Source organism: Hesperophylax consimilis, chromosome 6 (genome assembly GCF_061612785.1).
Source record: "Hesperophylax consimilis isolate HC1 chromosome 6, BYU_Hcon_1.0, whole genome shotgun sequence".
Lineage (NCBI taxonomy): Eukaryota > Metazoa > Arthropoda > Insecta > Trichoptera > Limnephilidae > Hesperophylax > Hesperophylax consimilis.
In genome coordinates, this window is record NC_142841.1 from 42106293 (window position 1) to 42133745 (window position 27453).

Consider the following 27453-nt stretch of genomic DNA (forward strand, 5'->3'; position numbering starts at 1 on the left):
GTTTGAGAGTCGTTTTTGATGCAAGTACCAAAACATCATCGGGTATTGCATTGAATGATATACTTTTGGTGGGTCCAAAATTACAAAAGGACATAGTCGAATTGATGTGTAATTTTCGTATACACAAAGTCGTTTTTACAGCTGACATACGTCAAATGTATCGACAAATCCTCATGGATTCAAACTCGTGTAATTATCAACATATATTATGGCGGGAGTCGCGCAATCATCCTGTAAAAGAATTTGAATTACAAACGGTCACATATGGGACAGCAAGTGCCCTTTTCTTAGCTATTTGAACATTGCATCAATTAGCAGCTGATGAAAAATCTAACTATTCAAAGGCTGCAAGCATATTAATTAATGACACATATGTAGATGACATTGTCAGTGGTGCGCAAACTTTGGAAAGCGCTCGATATTACATCATGGAGTTGAATGCATTACTTCAAAAGGGTGGTTTTGAATTACGAAAATGGACTAGCAACTATCCTGAAGTTTTAGAAGACATTCCTCTCAATTATCGGGAAGTACCATTAAGTTTTGAATTTGACGGTGATAAGAAAAATATTAATTTATTAGGTATTCAATGGATCCCGTCGCTCGATAAATTTACATATAAAATTAATAATGCTTTTAGTGACCACTGCACAAAACATACAATGCTATCTACCATAGCACGATTATATGATCCATTGGGATTCATTAACCCTGTCGTTTTTGTCGCTAAATATTTCATGCAAGAATTGTGGAAGTTGAAACTTGGTTGGGATGAGGTAATCCCCATGGAAATGAGTTTGAATTGGAAGAAATATATAACGGAACTTCCTTCCCTATCAAAGTTAAGAATTGATCGCTTTGTTACTACGTCTCAAAAAAGTCGTTGTATACTGGTTGGTTTTTCTGACGCCTCTGAACGAGGATATTGTGGAGTTGTTTATTTGATTGCAATCAATAATCGAGAAATTTCAAGCCACATTTTACTATCTAAATCAAAAGTTGCACCCATTAAGGTGATATCTATTCCATGGCTTGAACTGCTTGGAGCAGTTTTGTTGGCAAAGCTGTTAACCTATTGTAAAGAAGTATATAAAGATCGACTTCAAATAGAAAACATTATAGCTTTCACCGATTCCACTATTGTTTTGGCGTGGTTAAAAACACCTACGTTTCGTTTGCAAACTTTCGTTGCAAATCGTATTGAAACCATCATTCAAAGTCTACCTTACGAACATTGGTTTCACATTTCGTCGCAAGAAAATCCTGCAGATTTGGGGTTACGAGGAGTTTTTCCAAGTGAAATTGCCGAATCTTCCTTATGGTGGTATGGTCCACGTTTTATATCGTCACCCGTAGAGGAGTGGTCCTTTGTTAAACCTCAAGATATTCCGGTAGAACAAATACCAGAGTATAAATCGAAGAATCTTATTTCATTATCAACTAATGTGTCGACTCGTGACCAAGAGTTTCTATTGAAATTTTCATCACTATCGAAATTATTACGAGTTATAGCTTGGTGTCGTCGATTTATTAATAGATTAAGTTTGAAATCAAAGATAAGTTGCAACACACTCTCGTTGAAAGAAATTAATTTATCTTTGACCTGTTGCATTAAATTCGTTCAAAATATTTATTTTACACAAGATATAGATAATATAATCTCGCATAATGTGTGTTCACCGCAACTGCAAAGGCTTGCTCCCTTTATCGATGAATTTGGAATATTAAGGGTGGGCGGACGTCTTCGCTTTGCACAAGTAGTGTCGGAAACCTCTAGACATCCTATTATTTTACCAAAGCAATGTCATTTAACAACTTGAATAATAGATTATTACCATCGTTTGTACCTTCATCCTGGTCCGCGTGCATTGCAATCTATACTATCGTTAAAATATTGGATAATTTCGGCTCGTAACGTAATTCGACATCGTTTGAGCAAATGTATCTCTTGTTTTAAAAACAACCCGCGTGGTAGTTTACCCTTGATGGGTAACTTGCCCGCTTCCCGTTTTCGAGAAGGTCGTCCATTTTTAAATGTAGGAACCGATTATGGAGGTCCGTTTGTAGTCCGCGAAAGTAGGCGTCGCGGCGCTAAAACCTATAAAGCCTATTTATGTCTATTCGTTTGTTTATCGACCAAAGCCGTTCATTTGGAATTAGTGTCAGATCTATCCACTGAAGCATTTATAGCAGCATTAGATTGATTCATTTCTCGTCGTGGACTTTGCCAAAACATTTATAGCGATTGTGGTACCAACTTTGTCGGTGCCAATAGATATCATATAGGTCTTTCTAAATTTTTAAGATTACCTGAAAACAATAACACACTTATAGACGCTACTGCCATTCGTTCAATTATCTGGCACTTTAATCCTCCCTCCGCCCCACACTTAAACGGAGTATCGGAGGCTGGAATTAAATCAACTAAACATCATTTGAAAAGGGTAGTGGGAAATCAAGTACTCACTTTTGAAGAGCTAGCCACTGTTTTGACTCGTATCGAAGCAATCTTAAATTCTCGTCCTATTGGCGCGATGTCAACGGATCCGTCTGAAATGGACGCCCTGACTCCAGCGCATTTTTTTATTCATTTTATTCTCTAGTTTCTGTTGTTGAAGAAGATTTTGTGGACGTACCAATGAACCGTCTATCGCGCTGGCAATTATTGAAACAAATGTCTCAACATTTTTGGAATCGTTGGCGAAAAGAATATTTACACACTCTTCAACAACGGAACAAGTGGTCATCATCATCACCCGATCTGAAAGTCGACGACCTAGTAATGATTGACGACTCACATTCTGCGCCCATGCGTTGGCCCGTTGGGCGAGTTATTGAATTATTTCCTGGCGCTGATAAAATTGTTCGTGTCGTTTCAGTTCGTACGCCACAGGGTGTTTTTAAACGCCCCGTAGTGAAACTATATCGATTACCTATCGAATAAATTTTGTTCTATTTAGTTTCTAATTTTAGTTTTCGTTACATTAACTTAAGTTTATATATATATATTTTGTTCATCTTCTTTTTTTTATGTCGATTGTTGAGAAAATTTGTACATTTCCTCAAGGCGGGCGGAATGTTTAGTATTGAAACAGCTTTTTGAATTACCTACCATTTTTCCTACTATCCATCTCCTTCCCTATAAACAGTCCTACCCACATTGGACCTTATGAACATTGTTGCACTAATTGTCGCATATACCAGTCGAATACGTGTCGTACATCAAGAAGGTGCCACCTTAAATTTCGTCGTTGTATCATATGTGTAAATACCAAAATAAATTCTTTTGTTGTTCGTCTCGTTTGTGGAGGAAAATTCACCAGTGCAAAGTGCATCGAGAACCCGTATTTTTGCCCGGATTCATGGGAGTTCAGGTAGGCTGTTTTCCTTCTTCCAATTATTCCCGTGCTATTTACAAACCAATTGAATGAGCTTTAGTTATCGTTTTTTTACAGTTCACTCAAAGTGTTATAGAACACGCAACAGTAAATTTTAAGCCATATTACTTATATATACTTTTCCTTTGATAAATAAAAAAAATAGACTTTTAACACGTTTTTCCAATCATTTCCTTATAATTTCTTGTGTACTCCTTGATTTATCGAATATCGTTCATATACCCGCATTTCCAAACAATGGCGTTTACAAATCACTTCATCTCCATTTATTTCCTTTATCAATTCCTGCCAAATTAAATTTCCCTCATTGATTTCGTTATTGCTGATTCCAAGCACGCATTATTTTCAGGACAATAAAATAGTTAAAGAATGGAGTTTTTCCAGGTTTGCCCTGATGAGAAAATATCGTTCAGAGTTGAAATCCTTTACCCTAAGCGTAATTTGGTAACTACAAATATCTAGTTCTGGAATAACTTTATGAATAAAACCTCAAATTGTTATTATTATTGAATATAATATTAGCGATTCCTAAAAGAAAATTGTTAACAGAAAAATCAGAAAAAGATACGGTCACATCTAGGACTTGAACCCAGGACTCTTGACTTGACGGGGCACCCACCGCTCTAAATAGACGCCGCTTTCTCACCTATCTCTTCATCAAGATCATCAATGGGGCCGGTATAAAGAGTAGCTACTTGTGGTTCTTTATTTAGGGATGATTATTAATTATGACGATCATTTCTGATTTAATAATTTGTAAAATTTTTACACAAGAATGACCTTTAGCTCTGTTTTTTTTAAATTTTTTTTTTCTTCTATATTATTTGCTTTACAAAAATAATCATCTAAACAATATTTTTGCAATATTAAAATGAAATTTTTTTTTTCGTATAAAAATACTAGCGACCCGCCCCGGCTTCGCACGGGTGCAAATTACTACTATCCGATCAATTTTTGGCGCTTTGACATTAACAGTTTATAGTTCTAAAAATTGTGCATTTAGCAAATATTTAAAAATGATTTTAATTTGCATATTTTTTTTTGTTTTTTATTAAAATTTTATTGTAAATTTACATTTTTGCACATCTTACAAATTTATTGACTTTATTAGGTTATATTAGCTGTAAATATCAAAGTCTTATCTTGAATCAGACTATACTGCCAGTAACTACAGAGTGCCTTTACACACAATGCTTACAGTTGTATTTTCATTAGACAGCATAACCAAATTTGGCTTAGAAGTTACAGGCTACTTATCGTTGTCCAAGTGAAAAACACTCAACACTCAAATCTAAACCAGCAACATTGAATTTAGACCTTGTGACTTATTGATAAATACAGTTTTACGGGAAATCGCACTCGCTTAAATTAAAATGGCATTGGTCGGTATTAAAATAATGTGTGGAATAAAAACATCTTTTCCAGTTCCACATCCGATCAGTATTTTTTACTCTATTATGAATGTTTTTAAATATTTTATCTGCAAACGTGTACCATTGCGCAATTTGGGTAGATTAAGCTTCCTTAATAAAATAATAGAACACCCTACTTTTAACACCGATTTATGTGAGAAATCCCTAGAGCTGCAAGGAATTGAGATTTCCTGTAGGAAAATGAAAACCTTCTTCATGATCGAGCAGGATCTACAGAGTAGTATGCTTGCGTCAGTGCATCAATCGTTGAGAGAATCAAGTTATTTATATTGCCTATTTATTATTTAGAATTGCTCTCTCTTTGAACCAAGGTATAGTCTTATAACATACATTATTAATAATTTTGGTAAAAACATTATAGACCAATTTTTGAAGGTCATTTATCAAAAAGCAAAGGTTTTCACTGTCGAGATTTATCAGTAACCGCCTCGGTGTAGCTCCGTACTTCTCTGGGGAATTATTTTGACGTAAGTAACCGTCTCTGTGTAGCTCCGTACTACTCTGGGGAATTATGTGGACGTCAGTAAACGTCTCTGTGTAGCTCCGTACTACTCTGGGAAATTATGTGGACGTCAGTAACCGTCTCTGTGTAGCTCCGTACTACTCTGGGGAATTATGTGGACGTCAGTAACCGTCTCTGTGTAGCTCCGTACTACTCTGAGGAATTATGTGGACGTCAGTAACCGTCTCTGTGTAGCTTCGTACTACTCTGGGGAATTATGTGGACGTCAGTAACCGTCTCTGTGTAGCTCCGTACTACTCTGGGGAATTATGTGGACGTCAGTAACCGTCTCTGTGTAGCTCCGTACTACTCTGGGGAATTATGTGGACGTCAGTAACCGTCTCTGTGTAGCTCCGTACTACTCTGGGGAATTATGATGACGTGAGTAACCACCTCGGAGTAGCTCCATACTTTTCTGAGGAATTATGCTGACATCAGTAACCGCCTAGCTACCGCTTCAGCCTTTCCGAGTCATGGAGAAATGACATCACGTCGATAACGAAGAGTGTTTTAATGAATAGAATCATATCAATTCAATTGAATCAACTGTTATATCATTGAAGAAGAAAATAATACTAACAAATCTAGACAAAACATGAAACAAAACACGACACAGAAAATAAAAAAAATAACGGTCACAACTAGGTCACCCAGAACATACATATTATAATTTTAGATATATTAAATTGACAGTTATAACCTCAAAAAAGAGTTAAAGCAATATTTGTTTCTGAATATTCATTTAGACCTTCAGGAAAGGTCAAAAGCTATGCTATATAAATAAAAAGAGAATATATTTATCCTACGTAGTATCTAGGCTTCAAACCAATTCATTTGAACTCTGTGATTCTTTAAAAAGGTAGCTGCCAAAATATGGGGAAAATTAGTATTTTTATAAAATTTTATTCAAAAGAAATAATTTTACAAATTTACAGACAATAAAGTAATTATTTCACCTAATTTTATACATTCGATGTACCACCGTGATAAATCTAGGCTTGTGGGTATTGGGGGATGTCTCATTTTGTTCGTTATTTTTTTATGTAATATGCCACAGTATTCAGTTTATATTTTATGTGGGTTTTTTTAACGTGAAGTTCATAATCTGTTTGGAAATGAATTTTAAAAAAATAACTCGAAGATATTTAAAATTGAATTTTTTTATTACTTTATTTATTTTCATTTCTTTACACATATTATACATATTAATAGATAGTATATAATAACACAATATATAATACCAAATAATATACACAAGAAATGAAAATCCACTAAGGCACTGCCTGAGTGTGGGTAGTATAAAACGATTACTATATTTCAAGTACCTAAAGTATAATATACATTAGTAGAAAAAGTTTTTTTTGTTTGTTTATAGTTATTATAAAAAGTAAAGAGAAAACATTATTCAGCAAGTGAGTTGTAGAAAGGATCAATAAATTTATAGTAAAAGCGTTTCAATATCTGCCTCATTTAGCCATAATTTTACCTCTTTAAAATATTCTATCTTTTTATTTATCATTTGAGTTTGTAGTGGTAGAAGGTTAAATGTACGAGGACCAATGAAACTGCTATGTGTCTGCATTAATTTAGTATTGGTTTGGGGGGTGTAAAATATATTATTTGTTCTTTTGCTCATTCTGTTTTCATTTATTTTGAAATTATTTTTGTTTTAAATAAATATTTCATAGTGTTCGCGCAATATATAGGGGATTGTTAGGTATGCATCCACAGGCTTAATGGACAAGTGTAATATCAATACAAAATCCTGCAAATGTCCTACCTACCCTTTTACCCATCCCAAAAATGTCACCATAGTAAAAATATTGTTGCGACACATGTAAAATCAGACAAGTGGGGTCAGTTGCTTATCAGAGTTCGGAGTGATAATTAATATCAGACAGGGCGATTATACATATATTTTGTGAAGTGAAATCAACCAATACTCCTGGAGACGTGTAATAGTCATCAACGGGTGAGTCCATCTTTCCTGCATTCCAATCTGGGTTTATCTTGTGCTCCAGAAGCCCAGATTTATACCTTGTTGATTATTGCACTGTCCATCGGGTTCGTCGGATGCATAAATCGTCCCATAACCTAACATTTCGGTGTAGTTTGGGACTGGTCCTTTGGGCGTGTGGCAGGGCTTTGCTCTGCACCACCTCTTAAAATATAGTGGAGTCGCAGCTTCGCGACACCACATAGTTTGTAATATAAATAATTTACGAATGTTAAATAATTTAGATTCCTTGTATAATAGGTCGGTCGAGAATTATTCTATTGTTTTTTTACGTAATTGAGTTGGGAGTATTGACGTTTGTCGGAGTAATCTATTGTTTTTAAAATGTGCTTTTATATTTCGAATATTATCTTTCTAAATTTGTAATTAGTTGCAAGATTACTGTTTATTCTGAATTTGAAATATGAGATCGACAAATATAATTTTAATAATTAGCTCCCGATGGTCGAGTGGTTGAGATGCTGTCTCGGTAAGACAAGAGATCCTGGTTTCGATTCCTAGTTGTGTACATTATTTTTTTCTATTTCATGGTTCGTTTAGATTTGTTGGTATTATCTTCTACTTCAATGATATAAAATATTTATGGGTATAACCTTGATTAAAATTCAAGAAAAAGCTGTACTTAAATTAACGAAATATACGCCTTATGTACGGAACTTGTTTGCCTGCACAAGAAAAGACTGTAAATAATAAGCACCGGCACACATCAACCCTCAACCTGGAAAATGATTTAAATAAAACACCGTGGGGTGTTCTATCCAAACCATCATAAAAGAAAGACAATTCAAATCAAAATTCACATTTTAATTACAAGTATTGTACTGGTATACAGAACGTACAAAGAAGTGTAGCTTATAGGTACTTCCTATTTCTTACAGCCAACCAAATTCAATGCCAAGATTGGAGCACATTGTGCATCATCGCGCCATACGATACAACAAATGGCGTAGGCGACTGCTGCAGCAGTGGCCAGTTCAATTCGTAGCCAGCAGAAATTGGCCAGCCTTTAGGTGATCCGCATCATTGGCTGATTCAGTCGGTAGCCAGCAGGAATCGGCCAGCCTCTAGGTTGTCAGCATCAGTGCTGGTTTAGTCGGTAGCCAGGAAAAATTGGCCGGCCTCTAGGTTTTCAGCATATATGGCTAATTCAGTTGATAGCCAGGAAGAATTGGCCGGCTTGTAGGTCGTCAGCATCAATGGCTAGCAATCAGCAGCAGCAGAACTTGGCCAGTCTTTAGATGATCAACAGCGGTGGCCAGTTCAGTCGGTATCCAGCAGAAATTCAGCGGCGGCATGGTCATTTGATTATAAAGGCCGGCACACGGAGACACCCCATTATTGTAATGATGACAGATGCGTCTGGCTCAGCTTATAGAGTACACGCAGTAAATAGCTCGTTGCACATAGTTGTAATATTTTCAAATGATCGCGCCGTGATGGAGGAACACAAGCGAATACGGCTTTTAGTTGAAACTCAGGAATTTATAATTATAAATTATAACAGATCGCGTTGTAACTGGAGGTGTGCCGTCCACTCGTTTTATTTCTTGAATGCCCAACATTGTGTTTTTTTTTGCTCTTTAGAATTTCTCCTATAAGCGTTCTTGTGACGTCAATATTATCAAAACAACTTTTTTACCGTTCCACACGCAGGTTTTTTTATGAGTCATCGTCAACTTGCAAAACAACATATTTTTATATTGCGCACTAATAATATTTCACCTAATTACAGCCTTTGTATTATGATTTCGTTTTTGAAAATAGAGTTATCGAACTGTTTCATATTCGATCCAGTCTTTTGCCGCCTGCTAAAAGATTGATGCATTTTTCAGCTGGTAAATATTTTGATTTGGAAAAAGGGGTCATCAAACTTCAGGTGTGCAACTTTAGCCGCAATTGATATTAAACAAAATAAAATAATTTTTCATGTTCGATACACCTTATATAATACAAATTCCCACTATACATGTGATGACGTTGGCCTCTATTGAACTCCGAGATTATGTTAGCAGAAATATAAACTATTCGAAGTTCCATCGCCTTCTATTGAACTCGACCTCTTCGTCAGCGATTTTGGGAGATTTCTTCATCGTCGTCGTCGATCCAGTGAATTATATTTACAATTCAGCATGAATTGTGGACTGATTTTTATTTCAAAATATTATTACCTTCTCAAATGTATTTCGGGGGTGTCTGTTTTTCTGTAGAGTGAGCCACAGCATTTGTTTATGAACTCACCCGTGGGGAGAGCCACGTACTTCCTAAATGATCTAAAGATCAATATGCTTTTCATGCCCTACAACGCACTTACAAGGTTGTTGGCACTGCAAATACACTGTTTAAACGGTAAAATTATAACTACCCCAATCTGTAATGATATAAAAAAAAATGTAAAAATTGAATTAAATAAACAATACTCTTACTCAAATTATAGGAACATTTCATGATGTAACCACGAAACGGGAGAGCAAGTAACGTAAAGTGACACTTAAATCTTGGTTTTCAAACGTTTTATAAGCTTCTTTTCACCCATTGTTTGTGGGTGCCATTGATTTGTGCCCATACAAAATTACATGGCACGCCATAGAAAAAAATATGAATTCAGCATTTATTTTCTGAATAACCGAATATAATTCTCCCTTTTATCGTTGGGTTAAAGTACGAAATTTGTGAAATACGAAGGCCCTTTTCTATATGTTGTAGATACCGTTGTAATAAGTGAGTAAAAAATGAAAAAATATTATATTTAAAATATCCTTTCAAGTAAGGTGAACGTTTTTATAGAAAACAGTAGTATTTTAAAATGAATTTGGAATACATGTCTTTATGTTTTCTAATACTGTTAAAAACTATTGTAATTTTGCATTATTTACTGGTTTTTTTACCCAGTTTCAATAATCTTATGTTATGCTCCCCGTAACTAGAAATAATATGGGCGTTGTTATTATTTTGGGAGAGTTATGTGGGTTTTTCAAAGTAAAAAACGTTGTAAACAGAGAAGTGATATGTTGAACTAGAAATTCCAGAGAGGAAAAACTTACCATGTTTCATGATGCCAGATACCATTTGAGAGTTCCATCTAAGACACCTAAGCGATTATGTGGATTTGGGTACTATTTTATTTTATTTTTATTATTTTCTCCCATTTAAAAGTTATTGTCTTACTGTCCAATTATTATCTTCATTAGGACTAAGCTTCGTAAAATTTTACCATACTTTTTATTGGTTAGTGGACGCGTCTTAATAAAGAAGTGTAACCTTGTGGCCAAACATTATGATTGCCCTCTGTAACCTCGTTTGGACAGCATCTCTTAAATGTATTGATGTTGTGCAAAGTTTTTAATGATGCACATAATTTGGAAAGTGTTATATTGAATTTCAGAAAGCTTACTGTTGTTATTTTATCTGTTCTAGATGATCAAGATGATGCTCACCGTTGTCATTGTCTTCACAGTATGTTGGCTGCCTCTCAATATACTCATAGTAAGTATATTTTCTTAATTCAGTTTTCAATGTGTTTCTAGTTAAAAAAGTTCGGGGATTTGGCGTACTGATGCCATAATTATAGTTCTGCAAATAAGCATCTAATGCTATTTTTGTAATAACGTATAAGTTAACTGTATGCAAAAATCCTTTGAACTTATATTGCTCATCGATTAGATATGCCGGTCATTAAAATATTGAATTGTTTAATGTGGTTTCGAATTTCGGTAAAATTGGTGACCTTTCTGGAAACAACTAATATTTTCATATTTATAAGTAGTACTGGCTTTCAAAACTATGTGGAAATTTGGTATAAAAGCATTCTTTGAAAAATACAAATACTTTTTAAGTATGAAGTCTTAGCAACCTAATTAGGTAAATTTTGATTTTCATTATAAGCATAACTTAAGTAAGTAGCGTAAATAAAATTTTGGTCAAAACGTGGAAATCGAAATAATTTTTTTTTTTTTATGGTAATTATGCACAAGAGGCCCAACTATTGGTTTCAAAAGTGTGGAGGAGATGAGAAAAAAAGGAGGTTAGAAAGTATTTGGCCATTTAGATCTGAAAATCAAACACGGCTGAAGCCATTTTAAACAACTGTCCCACTGGTGTGTCTGCCACTCTTAATGTTTCCAACACTATTATTCAGATCCTGTGGAGTATCAACGTAAACGACACATCGTGGGATTCGTAGGAGCCGCTGTCTTACGTGTGGTTCGCTTTTCACTGGTGGCCATGTCATACTCCTGCTATAACCCCATCATCTATTGCTTATCTGGAGGGGTATCTGCCACTCCTAATGTTTCCAACGCTATTATTCAGATCCTGTAGAGTATCAACGTGAACGACACATTGTGGGATTCGTGGGAACCGCTGTCTTACGTGTGGTTCGCTTTTTACTGGTGGCCATGTCATACTCCTGCTATAACCCCATCATCTATTGCTTATCTGGAGGGGTATCTGCCACTCCTAATGTTTCCAACGCTATTATTCAGATCCTGTGGAGTATCAACGTGAACGACACATTGTGGAATTCGTGGGAGCCGCTGTCTTACGTGTGGTTCGCTTTTCACTGGTGGCCATTTCATACTCCTGCTATAACCCCATCATCTATTGCTTATCTGGAGGGGTATCTGCCACTCCTAATGTTTCCAACGCCATTATTCAGATCCTGTGGAGTATCAACGTGAACGACACATCGTGGGATTCGTGGGAGCCGCTGTCTTACGTGTGGTTCGCTTTTCACTGGTGGCCATGTCATACTCCTGCTATAATCCCATCATCTATTGCTTATCTGGAGGGGTATCTGCCACTCCTAATGTTTCCAACGCTATTATTCAGATCCTGTGGAGTATCAACGTGAACGACACATTGTGGGATTCGTGGGAGCCGCTGTCTTACGTGTGGTTCGCTTTTCACTGGTGGCCATTTCATACTCCTGCTATAACCCCATCATCTATTGCTTATCTGGAGGGGTATCTGCCACTCCTAATGTTTCCAACGCCATTATTCAGATCCTGTGGAGTATCAACGTGAACGACACATCGTGGGATTCGTGGGAGCCGCTGTCTTACGTGTGGTTCGCTTTTCACTGGTGGCCATGTCATACTCCTGCTATAATCCCATCATCTATTGCTTATCTGGAGGGGTATCTGCCACTCCTAATGTTTCCAACGCTATTATTCAGATCCTATGGAGTATCAACGTGAACGACACATCGTGGGATTCGTGGGAGCCGCTGCCCAACGCGTGGTTTGATTTTCACTGATTGGCCATTTCATACTCCTGCTATAACCCTATCATCTATTGCTTCACTGGTGGTTTTCTGCCACTCCTAATGTTTCCAACGCTATTATTCAGATCCTGTGGAGTATCAACGTGAACGACACATCGTGGGATTCGTGGGAGCCTCTACCCTACGTGTGGTTCGCTTTTCACTGGTTGGCCATGTCACACTCCTGCTATAATCCCATCATCTATTGCTACATGAACGCCAGATTCCGCTACGGATTTATTCAGGTATTTTTTTATGAAATATTGCGTCATGAAAATACACATTTCAATTTGGCAAGCGGGTGTGGGTACCGCCGCCATGGGAAATATTTATTAGATAACCAACTCCTCTGCCATAGGTCACCTTAAGTGATTCGCTACTTTTTGTCGACGGTGCCCGGGTTCGTTGGGAGAAGTTTGACGAGGTCTCGGCAGCTGATACGTCTGCCTATCAACTGGATCGTGAGATGCCAGTTGATTATTTCAGGGCCTTCTGTGTGTAGTTCATCTAAATAAAATGAATAACTGGCTAACCGGTTTCGCTTAAATAATAAAATTTTATTTTTTAAGAAAAAAATCCCGGATTAACCTTCATTTGCTGGCAATTTCATGCCATCGCGTCATTTTGGCTATCTTTTTCAATTTTCGCGCCATTCCTGGTCACATTGCTGAGTAAAAGGTTCTTTAGGTTTTTTGTATAATTTCTCTATTTAATTTATTTACAATTCCTACTCTTGATTTTGTACAGAACTTTTCTCTAAGTAAGATTTTTTCAAAATGTGCCTGAAGACGACGTGTCTGAGTTCATTGGTTCTAATTATATCTAAACATGCATGTTCAAAGAAGGAGTAGGTACCTACTGATGAAAAAGATACAAAATCATGGACGGTAAAATTGCCGTCCTAGCGAACGAAAGTGAAGTGCGACTTTGGAAGACGCGAGTGGATGAAGGTTAGTTATTCTAAGAATTCTTAATTATTGAAGACAATATTAGCAATTCCTAAACGAAAATCTAAAACAGAAAAATCAGAAAAGGATACGGTCACATCTAGGACTCGAACCCAGGACCCTTGCCTTGCCGGGGCACTTTTCTGATTATATTCTTTTCTGTTTTTTCTGTTTCAGATTTTCGTTTAGGAATCGCTAATATTGTATTCAATAATTAAATATTACAATTTGAGGTTTTACTCACTAAGTTATTCCAAAAATGAATAAGAATTTTTAATTTTGTCCTACCTCCATGCTTGAGTAGTTTGCATATTTCGTTTAAATAAATAGGTTATCGTTGGCATGGTTGTGCCAAAATCGGTTGGCATATTAAAGTTAATAAGGAGAGGTAAAAAAAGTCACAACGCTTCATCAAGGAATTTTATTTTCAGTTTCATTATAACAACACGCAGAATAACGCAATACAGGATGTAAACTGAAGTATAAAAATTACGTCCTGTATATATAAAAAAACCTGTTGAAACCAAATTAATTCTTCTCGGGTTTCATTCATTTCATTTTCATTCCACTCCTCTTTTTTTTCTTTTAGGAACAAAATTCTCCCAGCCTGATACGGATTTCTAAAAGAAATTGAAAGTTGAGCGGGAAAATTAAATGTCTTGGTGTTATTTTGTCTAGGCCTGACGCGACGGTTTCCCATGAAGATACCGGTTTTTGTAGTTTATGATAAAATTAATCGAATAATAAAAAGATATTTATTTTTTCCTGTATCAAAATTTTATTTCCAAGTAAATTAAAAAGGTGAAATAAATTCTATTAAGACCAAAACTGTGAAGCAAAGTGGTCGACGGTTCGTATTCCCCAGGGACGAGCCCGTATTCACGGTGAAATACAGTGATGGCAGTGAGGTTTTCACTACGTATTTCCTAGGGACGAGACCGTTTTCACTGTGTAATACAGTGACAATATGAACCAGTCCGTGTTCACTACGGAATAAAGTGATAAAAGTAAGGTTTTACTACGTATTTCCTAGGAACAAGACCGTATTCACAATGGAATACAGTGACTCTAGGGACGAGTCCGTATTCACCACAGAATACAGTGATAGAATTGAGATTTTCCCTACGTATTCCCTAGGGATGAGTCCGTATTGACGACAGAATACAGAGATGGATGTGAAGTTTTCTCTACGGTGTACGTGCAATTGAATACTGCATTGCTGTGTCGTTGCAAAAAGATTACGCGACGAAAGTGCACGGACGTGAATTTTACTCACCAATATTCACACTGTTAGCATTACACACGGACTGAAATATGCATACAACGCTGAAGGACAATGCAATGATATCCGAAACGTTGGCTAAAGAAGGAGGTAGCACAACACGGCACAATACCCCAAAAACAAATCACTTTAATACTTTTGGCAGTGAAAATCTCAAATCATACCTATATACTAATACGTTTTTAATTTTAAAATTATATCATCGGACAGCAAAATGATATTTACGTTTTTGAATCCAAATTTTGCTAAGGAATCGCTGGTTAAAAACCTTGGGTACGTTCTATTACACCTTGAATAAAGAAGAGTGTCTAAGTGACGGCTACCTAGCGGGTGGCGTGGATTTAATTTTAATATAAATCTACAGTTTTTTTTCCGTCATTGATGATATTGTACACTTAACCTTTAAAACGAGAGGAAGGTCACTGTCCATTAGGGTGTATCGATTTTTAACTTTTTTTTTATTTTCAAATTCCAAGTTGAACAAAAGTTGCTACTAGGTACCACAACTTGCCACAAAAAATTTTGGATTTTTAAAAAAATGTTTAGGTCTCCCGCACAAGGCCTAAAGTTTTAATTTTTTTCAAAAAATATCAAATTTTTTTTAAATTTAAAAAAATTAAATCGTAACTTTTGTGTTTATTCCAAGTTAAAAAACAGTAATATTAGGGCATAAAAATAAGTAAAAAACGATTTTTTTTTATAAAATATGGATTTTAGGTAAAATTTTTTTATTTATTTTTTTTTATTTTAGGGCACAAGCCCTAAAGTTTGTTAATTTTGATGAAATTTTGTAATTTTGTGTACATTATATGAACCATGTTTTTTTTAAAGTTTAAACCACCGGAATTAATTGTACTTTTCTTACAGAAGGCATAAAATGAGACAATATATATATATACATAATTCTTATATACATACAGTCAAAATATATACCACATATATACTATATATATAATATGTTTTATACCTGAAAAAAGATAGTTGAACGGTGTAAATTGTATGAGAAAGGTGTTGAAAGAAACTAATGTTATTTGCTATTACTGTTGTTTATTACAAAAGTATAAAAGGTTATAACATGTCATAAAATGTAGTATAAAAACTAAATACAAAATGTTGCTGATTACTTTCCATACGACAAAAGAGGCAGTTTTCTTGTTCTACTGCAAATTTACTTACTTGTTTAAGTATTCGTCCTTTCATCTTTTCTTCAAAACCTTAAATCAAAGTTATGTATAGTATTTACATAGGCCTAGTGAAAATTTTATAAATGTTATTACAGTTTCCAAATGAAATTTCAATTTAATATGGAAGACAGTATGATAAAGATGTTATTTAGAAACATTATAACTACAAAATAGTCCAAAAAAACTTATTTAAATTCTAATCCTTTGCAGAGGTTTTGTACTGGCTCTTGGTCTCGAACGTGGGTAGCTCTATACTGTCTTCCAGTCTGGCACGGATAAAACCATCTCTTTCGATCAGCCCACATACTCGCTTCGAAGCTTCTGTGACTTCCTTGACAGTTCGTTCCACCGCTTGAGTGTGAGAAGGAATTCTAAATTCAACCCTTCCACTTCTGCCAGTTTCCGCAATTGACTCCAACTCTTCTAGGCTCATATCAATAACAAGAGGGGGTTCGGTTACTGAAGTGGATTGCCAGTCAATCACATCTATATAGTCTTCGGCATCAAAATTGATCTGAGGGGGTTTAAATACCCTTACCCTTTTCCTTACGGTTGAGCGAACTTTCTGGATTCTTTTATGAGCCATGGCTCTGATATGTTTTCGTTCATCGAACAGCATAGCTATCAACACATGCTCTGGGTGAGCCATGAAAGCATTTATCTGTAACGTTGCATGGACAACTTTTCTTAGCTCATCTTCCAAGTAATTGCTGAAAAGAATCATTTCAAAAAAATGAATGGAAGCTTGCGGGATTTGGGGATTTTACTTAATTGAGAACCATGATGGTGTGTAGACCTTCATTATGAACTCTGCAAGCTTTCTTAGCTGAGGGGTCGGATCATCGGTGGCTACATATAAACGAAGGACTCGATTTGCCAGAGTAAGCCACCTGGCGTGCGAGATGTTGCCGGGGTTTCGTTTGGCCAACTCTTCTGCAATAGAATTGTCTTCCATATTAAATTGAAATTTCATTTGGGAACTGTAATGACCTTTATAAAATTTTCACTAGGCCTATGTAAATACTATACATAGCTTTGATTTAAGGTTTTGAAGAAAAGATGAAAGGACGAATACTTAAACAAGTCAGTAAATTTGCAGTAGAACAAGAAAACTGTCACTCATGTCGTATGGAAAGTAATCAGCAACATTTTGTACTTAGTTTTCATACTACATTTTATGACATGCTATAACCTTTTATACTTTTGTAATAAACAACAGTAATAGCAAATAACATTAGTTTCTTTCAACACCTTTGTCATACAATTTACACCGTCCATCTATCTTTTTTCAGGTATAAAACATATTATATATATAGTATATATGTGGTATATATTTTTACTGTATGTATATAAGAATTATGTATATATATTAATATATTGTCTCATTTTATGCCTTCTGTATGAAAAGTACAATTAATTCCAGTGGTTTAAACTTAAAAAAAAACATGGTTCATATATGTACACAAAATTACAAAATTTCATCAAAATTAACAAACTTTAGGGCTTGTGCGGGATACCTAAAATCCATATTTTATAAAAAACCGTTTTTTACTTATTTTTATGCCCTAATATTACTGTTTTTTAACTTGGAATAAACACAAAAGTAACGATTTTATTTTTTTAAATTTAAAAAAAAATTGATATTTTTTGAAAAAAATTAAAACTATAGGCCTTGTGCGGGAGACCTAAACATTTTTTTAAAAATCCAAAAACTTTTTGTGGTAAGTTGTGGTACCTAGTAGCAACTTTATTTCAACTTGGAATTTGAAAACAAAAAAAAGTTAAAAATCGATACACCCTACTGTCCATATTATGATATATCGAAAGAGTCCTGGCAACATCGGAAAATTCAGCTAGTTATTATGCTGTGAAATTTACGCATAATACGTGTAATTTTATCCTGGCATCTGCGAAAGTACGTTTTAAAAATAACTGAATTGAATTACATTAGAAACGTGCAAAAAGGGAGTGCCTAATCTACAAGCATTACACTTGGTTTCGTGTTTTATTCTGGAAAGCCACATCCACCCATATAACGATATCACGCACATAATGTAGAATATGTTTTTGTAGGAAAAAAGCGACCTCGTTTGTTGTTTCATTTTTCTTATAAACTATATACTGAAGAGACAAGCTCGGATGTTAGGGGTACAATATTCTTGGTGCTCTTTTTTTATCAAAACTTGGCATCATTCGGGAAATCTACACCTTGTAGGGTCACACCCGGAATTGCTCTGGTACCATCTGGTCACTTAGATTTTGAAGGCTGTTATGGGTTGCCCATATCCTCGATAGTTTGCCTATGTCAATAACCACAAAACGTAAAGGATACGCAACAGCATCAATTTCGTTAATTTGCTCATGCCCGTTTAAGGTAAGGCAAACAGAAGATTACCTTATAAGGAATTATCGATGAGCACGCGTTAATAATTGATCAATGAGGAGGCGTTTCCACTCCTACACGAATGGGAAAAGATGGGACGACCCACAGATAGGAATACCTAGTCACTTGAGTTCGCGACCTGGAGTGAAAACATAAGCGTGACGAAGCGAGGATCGCAGTCATCCCAGCTCGGCCAAGCGCAGGTGGAGCAGGATTACACCGACAATGGTCATATTTTGTCGGGTTCCCCGAATCCAAGCCAGATTCATTGATTGATCTCGCTCCTAATCATCTTCAACCTCAACACACGTGAGCTTGCCTCACGTTCAACTTCCAAAATTACGACAGTTTCAGAGCCCGTAACTTCGTAGCTTTTCTGTACAACATTATACTAATTTAATTGACCTTTAGAATTTATTTATTAAAAAACAAAAAAACAAACAAATTTAAATTTAAAAGAAAATTTTTTAATTTTTTTTTTTTAAAGAAAGACAAACATTCTTGGGTTACGAATAACCTGACAATATTTGAAAATCTCCTACTACCACCACAGAAAGCTGAAAATGTTGCTTGTGTTGTGATGGAGGACTTAGCCGGCCGAGGAATTGAACACACTACGCCTGAATTGGACCCAAGCGCGATGTCAACTCGGCCACCGACCGGTGTTTGTATTAATGTTTAAATAAATTTTGTTTTCAATAGTTTTATTTCACATGTACATTATTTCTTACTTAATTTTTATTTATTTGCTACCGGTTTCGATACATCTGTGTCAATCACTAGCAATCTTAAACTGTGTCATTAACTAGTAATCTTCAAATATTTTAGGATTAAATAATCATTGTCATTCAGAAATCTGAATGACACAGTTTTAAAATTGCTATTGAATGAAAAAAATTAAAAGATTGCTAGTGAATGGCACACTTTTAAGATTGCTAGTGGACTACACATATGAGTCAAAACTGGCGAAAAATAATTAAAAATCAAGTAACAAATAAAAATGTGAAGTAAAACTCTTCAAAACGAAATGTTTAGAGATTTTTACATAGTTTATTCCCAAGAAATACAAAAATAATGTATAAACAAATTTATTTTGTCCACTTACTTTATTTTATTATAATGAAATCTGGACTAATTATATAAAGTACTACCTACTTATAATTTATAACCTCAACGTAATCTGGGAAGCGGTAAAGCAAAGGCTAGTAAGTTTAATTATTTGGGAAATCTTCAATTATTCAAGAATTCTCAAAATTTGGCCACTCAATAAAGAGCTTTTGAATCAGTCTCCCATTTTAAGGGCCTCTATCGTTGGTGATATTTTTCGGTTTCGTGTTCAGGTTTCCATGCATTACAGAAGAATAAGAAAACATATCAACGAACCATCCTTAAGTCACAGTTAAAGCATTCCTGACCACCTCGATGCAAACACTGGATTTCTGGAAATTAATCGCATTTTTCATTAACATAAATTCTAAAATTAAATCCCGAGAAACACGCTCTATTGGTTCATTAAAGTTTAGGTAAATGTACTTTTTAACTAATAAGTAATACAGATATACATAAATAATAAGATTAATCTAAATAATAACCCACCAATATTTCACCATTTGTAATTCCCCTCCCCCTCTCCAGGCGCTATTTCTATATAATTTTAATGTGTTTACTATAAGCACACTGTCTGTATTATTATTTTTTTTTTATTTGAGAATATTCTACCTTCCGAAAGTTTAGTACCAAGAAAAAAACGTGTCAAAAGGCGTTAACAAATCAGGAGTTCATAAAAAGCGAGTCATTTATTTGTATAATTTTTTAAATCTAACTTTTCAACAAAATATCACATCTGACATTTCCCACAAAAACAACATTAGCGCTGCGGCGCGGCGGTGGGGTCCAGCGTCATGAAAATTATACAGATTTCCGGTATGGAATGTCGTATTGAAGGGTTGAATTTTATTATTTGGGTCAGTTTAAAATGTATAAAAATGTAATTAGCATGTTTTCAACAGGTGGCGGCCAAGGTCCCGTGTCTGAGGGGGTGTATAGGCGTGGCGGCCCAGCGGGCAGCCAGGGGAGACCTGCATAACGGAGTGTCAGGTAAAATTCTATTTTAGCTTTTTGCGAATTATTCTTCGCCTCTTATCGTATCTTACTATTTAGCTTACTAGCTACCTACTGTCCATGACTAAATTCAAATTTGTAAATATTGACAAACATGGTTAAAAAATAAAAAAAGAACAACAGCGAGCAAGCGCTGAGAAGCCGCGTTTCTGATTTGCGCTCGTCTATTTATCGAATCTCATGTCTTATTTGTCATCTAATTCCACAACATTATCTGATCGAAACAACGTATATTCTATCCTACCATAACTCTGTGTAGGTGCCGAAGCGTTTTAATTGGTTTTAAAAGATTACGCAGCATTTCTGACGGTCTGCGTGGTCAAAAAGTAAAACTCGCTACTAGCAATGTGAAGGACGCGTGCGCAAGTAAGTTTGATAAACTTGTGTTTTTTTACAATTTATTAATTAAAAATACTATATTGTATTGGTATTTTTTACTTTGAGGCTCGCTCCAGAGTGGAAGATCTTTTTGGTATCGCCCTTAAGCCATGTTTGGTGACCAGATCTGAATAGCCAGTTTCTCCCCTTCCTCTTCCTTCCTTCACCTTCCCCTTTCCCATTTCTACTACTTTCACAACATACCCCAATTGGGAATGCCATAGTCTCACAAGCTCCAAACGGCTTGGAGTAGTTGGGACTCTTTTACGGTATTCACATAATAAAGCAAAATTTGTGAGCCAGATTAACATTGGGTGATTTCTTCAGTGGAAAACCTTATGTAGTGTTTCCCAAACTTATTTGACTCACCGTCTCACTGTTCTTGCATATTTGTATTTGGATGTCGTGACGGTAGTGTGAAGACGCTACCTCCCACATTGGAAATCAGTGGACTAACTGGGATAGCTTACGGTCTGGAAACCGCTGTAGAAAATTACATTCCCGCGAATACTGAAATATTATTTCAATTTCCCGAACACTCCCTCTCAATAATTATTTTGCTGAAAAACGGTTTAAATACCTATTCAAAAGGGCAGGCACTTCGAACAGGGCTCGAGGGTTATTAAATAATGCTATCTTGAATTCATTATTATTCGAATTGCGTGGAATAAAGATTTATGTGATTAAATTCAAATTCTTGGTTCCGATTGAGATTTACACAAACGGATTTTTCTTTTCGTTTTATCTTTTATTTTTTTCTTGATCGATGATATTATTGATTTGTTTAAAATGTGACAGCAAAACGATTACGTAAATAGGTTTAATTTTTTTCCACAATAAGTGATGTGTATTTCAAAAGGTAATCGTATCCCCATTATCCTGTATTACACTGAAGAGATAAACCAATGGAAGTGTGTTGTGGGCGTGTCCGTGTACCCAAAGTGTTTTTATTTACTGCTGGTAAAACATTCCAATATAATTTCATTACCCGGTCCTATGTAAACTGGTGTTATGCGCTATCTTTCAGATTAATATCCAAGCACAGTGTTCGAAATTCATAGTACAAGCGGAAAACTAGTGAATCTACATCACGAAGAGAACCCAAAAGATTTTTTTTTCGATGTGAGCATTATTTAGATTTTAGAAGACATGTTGATATTAACCCCCTAACGACCAATTATTTAGAAGAAATGTTTATATTAACCCCCTAACGACCAATTATTTAGAAAAAATGTTTATATTAACCCCCTAACGACCAATTATTTAGAAGACATGTTGATATTAACCCCTTAACGACCAATTATTTTCAAATTTGACCTATAGAATTCTTATCTTGGACTCGATTTATCTGTAAACGAAAACTCACATCGAAAGTCATACAACAAAATTGACTCCAAATGTGACGTTAATTCACCAAATTCCCGTTTTTACTTCGAGCTTCCGGACACCGTATATTTATATTATATAGCGGGGTTAGATACCAACTCGTAATAAGGCCCTGTTGAAAAATCTTCATCTAAAATTGAAACTTTGCTTCGGATCTGGTCACCAAACATGGCTAAAGTCGTTTGTTTAGCCTTCATCTCCGTGTCTCTTTCCTTTTCCCACTACCTTTGTTTTGGAAAGAGTTGGAAAATAAAATGAAGAGTGTAACAAACCGCAATTGGGAATGACATACCTAATACCTATGGACTGCCATTTACAAAATAAAACTTCTAGGGATTATCTTATGAAAGTTGGAATATCTATAACAATTTCCCGATCCATTTTCCAAGCAACTTTCGAGCAGAATTTCTCAAAGTTGAAAATTTACAAACTTCACATAATATCAAAAAGGTGTTTTTATAAAAATTTCCCCACCAATTTACCGACCAATTTTTCAGTTTAACTTTTTTTATTTATTCAGATTTTATTTTCAGAAAAAAAAAATTTTAAATTTACTATTACAAAAAGATAAAAATATTTTTTATTTATTCGCGACCCATTTTCCAATATTTTCCGGAGAACTTTTTAAAGAAAAATAAATTTTCCAACACGTAAAATTTCCAACCTTCACAAAAGTTTAAAAGATAATTTTTTATTTTATGAATATTACCTACCCGTTTTCCAAGCAAAATCTTCGTTTTTACAATTTTGCTGGAAGATTTTTTTTTTAAATAGAAATTTCAATGTAACGGGAAATACTGTCCTGGAACGGGAAACTTTCCTAGTTGGACAGGCAAAGCTTCCTCATATGTAATTTATACTTTCTTTTGTATCTATAAATAAATAAATATTGAAAATTTTCAAAACTTCAAATTTTGTGCACTTACTTTATTGTAGCCTGTGGGGCGATCAAGAAGTTCCGGTGTTTGCACACTTTGTGCACTTATTTAATATTACCTACCTGTGGGCGATTTATGTAGCCTGTGGGGTGATCAAAAGGTTTGGGGGTTTTTCACACTTTGTACACTTTATTAATAGTGCCTATCTGTGGACGATTTAAGTAGCCTGTGGGGTGATCAAAAGGTTTGGGGGTTTTTCACACTTTGTACAATTTATTAATATTGCCTATCTGTGGACGATTTAAGTAGCCAGTGGGGTGATCAAAAGGTTTGGGGGTTTTGTACACTTTGTGCACTTACTTTATTTAAGTAGCATGTGGGGCGATCAAGAGGTTCTGGTGTTTGCACACTTTGTGCACTTATTTAATATTACCTACCTGTGGGCGATTTAAGTAGCCTGTGGGGTGATCAAAAGGTTTGGGGGTTTTTCACACTTTGTACACTTTATTAATATTGCCTATCTGTGGACGATTTAAGTAGCCTGTGGGGTGATCAAAAGGTTTGGGGGTTTTTCACACTTTGTACACTTTATTAATATTGCCTATCTGTGGACGATTTAAGTAGCCTGTGGGGTGATCAAAAGGTTTGGGAGTTTTTCACACTTTGTACACTTTATTAATATTGCCTATCTGTGGACAATTTAAGCAGCCTGTGGGGTGATCAAGCGGGTTGAGTGTTTGCACACTTTTATTATATACGCTGTAGATAATTCCGAGTTTTTTATGTGATTTGGATGCAATTTAAAGTTTTGCGTTTCACTAAATTCCAAAAGATTCTTTAAAAAAATTTGTCGGAATCTGATTGTCCAAACGGTGAGAATCATGGCAACGACCTTGGGCCTAGAAAATTCTGAGGGAGGGGCGTTGAAAAAAAAAACTCGAAAAGTGGTTCCAAACTTCGGCTCTATTTTGGATAAATTTAAAACTATTGATACTGTAGAAAGCCATATATTTAATATTTTCACTTTATATTATACATAAGGCCCAGTTTGTTAAATTTAATGTGGTCATTACTTTAAATTAATTCAACCAATATGACTATTCGGAAAATTATTTAAAACTCAAACTACAAAACCTCCGTTGAAAAAATAGTTCATTGAGAAACACCACTTTTTCATTAAGAAAATGATCAAATGCGAAGGCAGTTCAACTACAGTCTGCAGGGGGGTGACAACCCCGATGATATCCAACCTCCGAAAGAAGAAGAAAAACAGAAGAAGACGAAGATTTCTGATTTCTGCTGATTGAAGAAAAAAGTTTTATTCCACACAAAAAAAATGTTAACCTTCGAACGTTTTATTTTATTTATATAATAACATAATTACTTTGTTTGTCAAAATATTTCAATACTGCATATTTTACATCGTTTTATTATCAGTTGTAGAAAGCATATTAGAAGAAGTACCGAATCAACTGTTTTCATTGATTATCTCCGAAAGATTTAGGTTGGATACGAGGTTTTTTTCTGGAGGTCTTATAAAAGAGAGATATTGATCTATCTTCCGCCCGGAACGTTCTGCAAATATTCTCTTTACCATTTTTAGTAATTTATGAAATAACAGACATTACTCAACTAAAATTTACTTGCGCACGCCGGGAATGGAATCTGTGATCTCCGGCTTGCTAGTCGAGAGCCTTACCCCTTGATTACAGAAGCTTATATATTACTCAATAACTGCTGGTAAATCATAGAAGGCACTTTACAGTAGTTTAAGAGGCTACCCATAGATGGACATAGCTGTCGATAATGCAGGGAGTGAATCTGTATTAAATAGTATTGTAACCTTAAGGTTGAGGTGCAGAATAATTTTTACGCCTGCTAAAAAAACCATCAGTGCTCATTGTATCTATCTATCGCAATAAAGCCCAAGTTTTTTTGTTGACCCTGAGTTTTATTTTAAAAGTTCTGAGACCACGGGGTTTAAAAAAAACAATCATTTGCAAAACAATGCAATTAAAAGTAATGTTACTCGATGTTTCGTTATATTCGAGAGTTTGGTGATATTATTTATTTAAAGGAAATGGATTTATTTGACCTCCTTTTGTGTGAATCGCATTATCTCATGAATATTGTTTTACACGATTATATTCTGATATATGTTGTTAATTTTTGTTTTCAGGAATAAACATGACTGAGACTTCTCTCCACCGCGTCAACACGGGAACAACCTACATCAGTCTTCGGAGACGAGCTGTACGCTGCTCTTGTTCCCCCACCTTACGGGCCTCAACCAGTCCCAACTGCTCTCCGCGCAGTGTCTGCTCCCGGAGCACCACCTGTTCACCCAGCAAGAGCACTTGTTCCTCAGCTGTTGGTTCCGTATCACCAGCCAAGACGAGACACTCCATACCAGATCAATGCCCGCACGCGAGAACCAACTTCAACAATACAACATGCGGGGCAGATAATTGCATCAACAGGACAAACAGTAAAACATCATCGAATACGTTTTTACCAATCCCTGAAACGTGTGACAGTCAGCATCCTGATCGCTGTGAAAGGAGGAACAGCAAATCTTCGCTATCCCCAAATTCATGCATTCAGGAGTCACTGGCCCATGGTAGGGGCAGTTGCCACTCTGCGAGTCCTTCGAGCAGGAGTCTAGGCTCTGGGAGAAATGGCGCCTTGCCTAGGGACAGCCTTAGTCCTGTGAGATCCGCCAGCCTGCTCACCCCACAGGGGGTGGTAAGTGCGACAGATCGACGACACGTAAAATATATGGAAGATCAACTGTAAAACTTATCAAACCTAAATATGTGTACTTTTGGTTAATTTGGCCAGAAGAACACCAAGGGATTATTTATGTACGATTGTTTCACTGATCGGCGTAAATAATGTAGTGCCAAAGTTATTCAAATAATGTGTCCCTTTTCTCATAGTTCAAAATCTTTTCGTGTCCGTCTAATAGCTCCATCAAATGATTTTAATCTTTGAAATGTATATTTTGTTAGACGAATTCTCCAAAAATTATTCGCATGCCAAAATCTGTAATATAATGTAATATAATATAATAAAATAAAATACGTTCATTATTTATACTACACATGTGTAGTATAAATAAAAATATTTATGATAAGAATTAAAGTCGAATATTTTTTAAAAGCACATAATTAATTATGTCTCAATTTTTCCCTTCATTATAAAATAAATACTTCTGATTAAATATTAAATAATTTAATTTAATCTGTGATGCAAAAATGATTCGTTTTATTAATTTAAAGACCCTTCATAAAACAAAGAATGCTTCTGAAGTCGAAGCCCTCTGTCAGTGGAGAAGAATGAAAAAAACTTACTTTAAATTTAAATAGAATTAATACTATTTCAAGTGTTTTCACACAAGATGAGGAATGAAGTTAGTATCCAAAACTATAAAAATATTTCAGGCGGAAAATTTAATCGGCTAATCTAGAAAATGTGTCCTTAAATTTCTTATTAAATGCCTTCAAATTAAACCAAACTTAAAAATTTGTTATATGCCTACTACCTATAAATGGTTACATAGGTACCAAAATTATACTAACATTCAAATTGGTGATAAAATGGGTCAGCAACATGCCAAAGGAATGCGCGAGATGAAAGCGTTTTGAATCTACGACCATTTTTTATTATTGAATCATAAATAATCAAGTAAGTATTATGAATTTAATTAAGCTGTTGTCGGCAAGAAGGTTGATTAATAACTTCGATATGTCGGTACATTTTAAAAAATAGCTCAAATTTGTATTGCTGACTGAAATGATTCGCTATGCTTGTTTACATTATATTGCCGACGTGGCGGTGCCTACCGAACTTTCAACATTGTAATAGGTATACCTAAATAACTAACTAACCATCACGCTGTTTCCTCGCATGGGTAGCATCATCCCAGACACGAAAGACTGTATACCTATATATTATTATACCGAACATTCAATATAGCCCAGTCAATGAAGGTTTTGTGTCGGAACTAATTCCCCAGAAGCTGAATTTTTCGCAGATGTTAGAAGACCTTTAGACATAATTTTTTACAAAAGTCCCCGACTTTCCCCCTCGTGCTTTCTTCCCCACCCCCTCTTGAATATATTTTTCAAAGCCTTTCGGAATACGCTAATATCTCGTTGGTTGTTTTATAAAAAAAAAAAATTTTTTTTTGTTATCCTAAAAATTTTGTACTTTAATTTTTGCGAGAAAAGCTATACAATCTTTACAATTTATTAATAAAAGAAAAATATCAGTTTTTAAAAA

At 35.2% G+C, this 27453-nt stretch overlaps 1 protein-coding gene across 1 annotated transcript in view; it reads left to right on the plus strand.

Annotated features, from left to right (window-relative positions):
• LOC149423384 (RYamide receptor-like) overlaps positions 1-25965 on the plus strand; it is a 416668-nt gene extending 390703 nt beyond the window's left edge. Inside the window, exons 3-6 of the mRNA XM_089632736.1 lie at positions 10765-10833; positions 12697-12855; positions 20416-20503; positions 25349-25965. Of these exons, the coding sequence (XP_089488862.1) occupies positions 10765-10833; positions 12697-12855; positions 20416-20503; positions 25349-25965 (933 nt within the window). The remainder of the gene's footprint in view (positions 1-10764; positions 10834-12696; positions 12856-20415; positions 20504-25348) is intronic.
• Positions 25966-27453: the final 1488 nt, after the last annotated feature.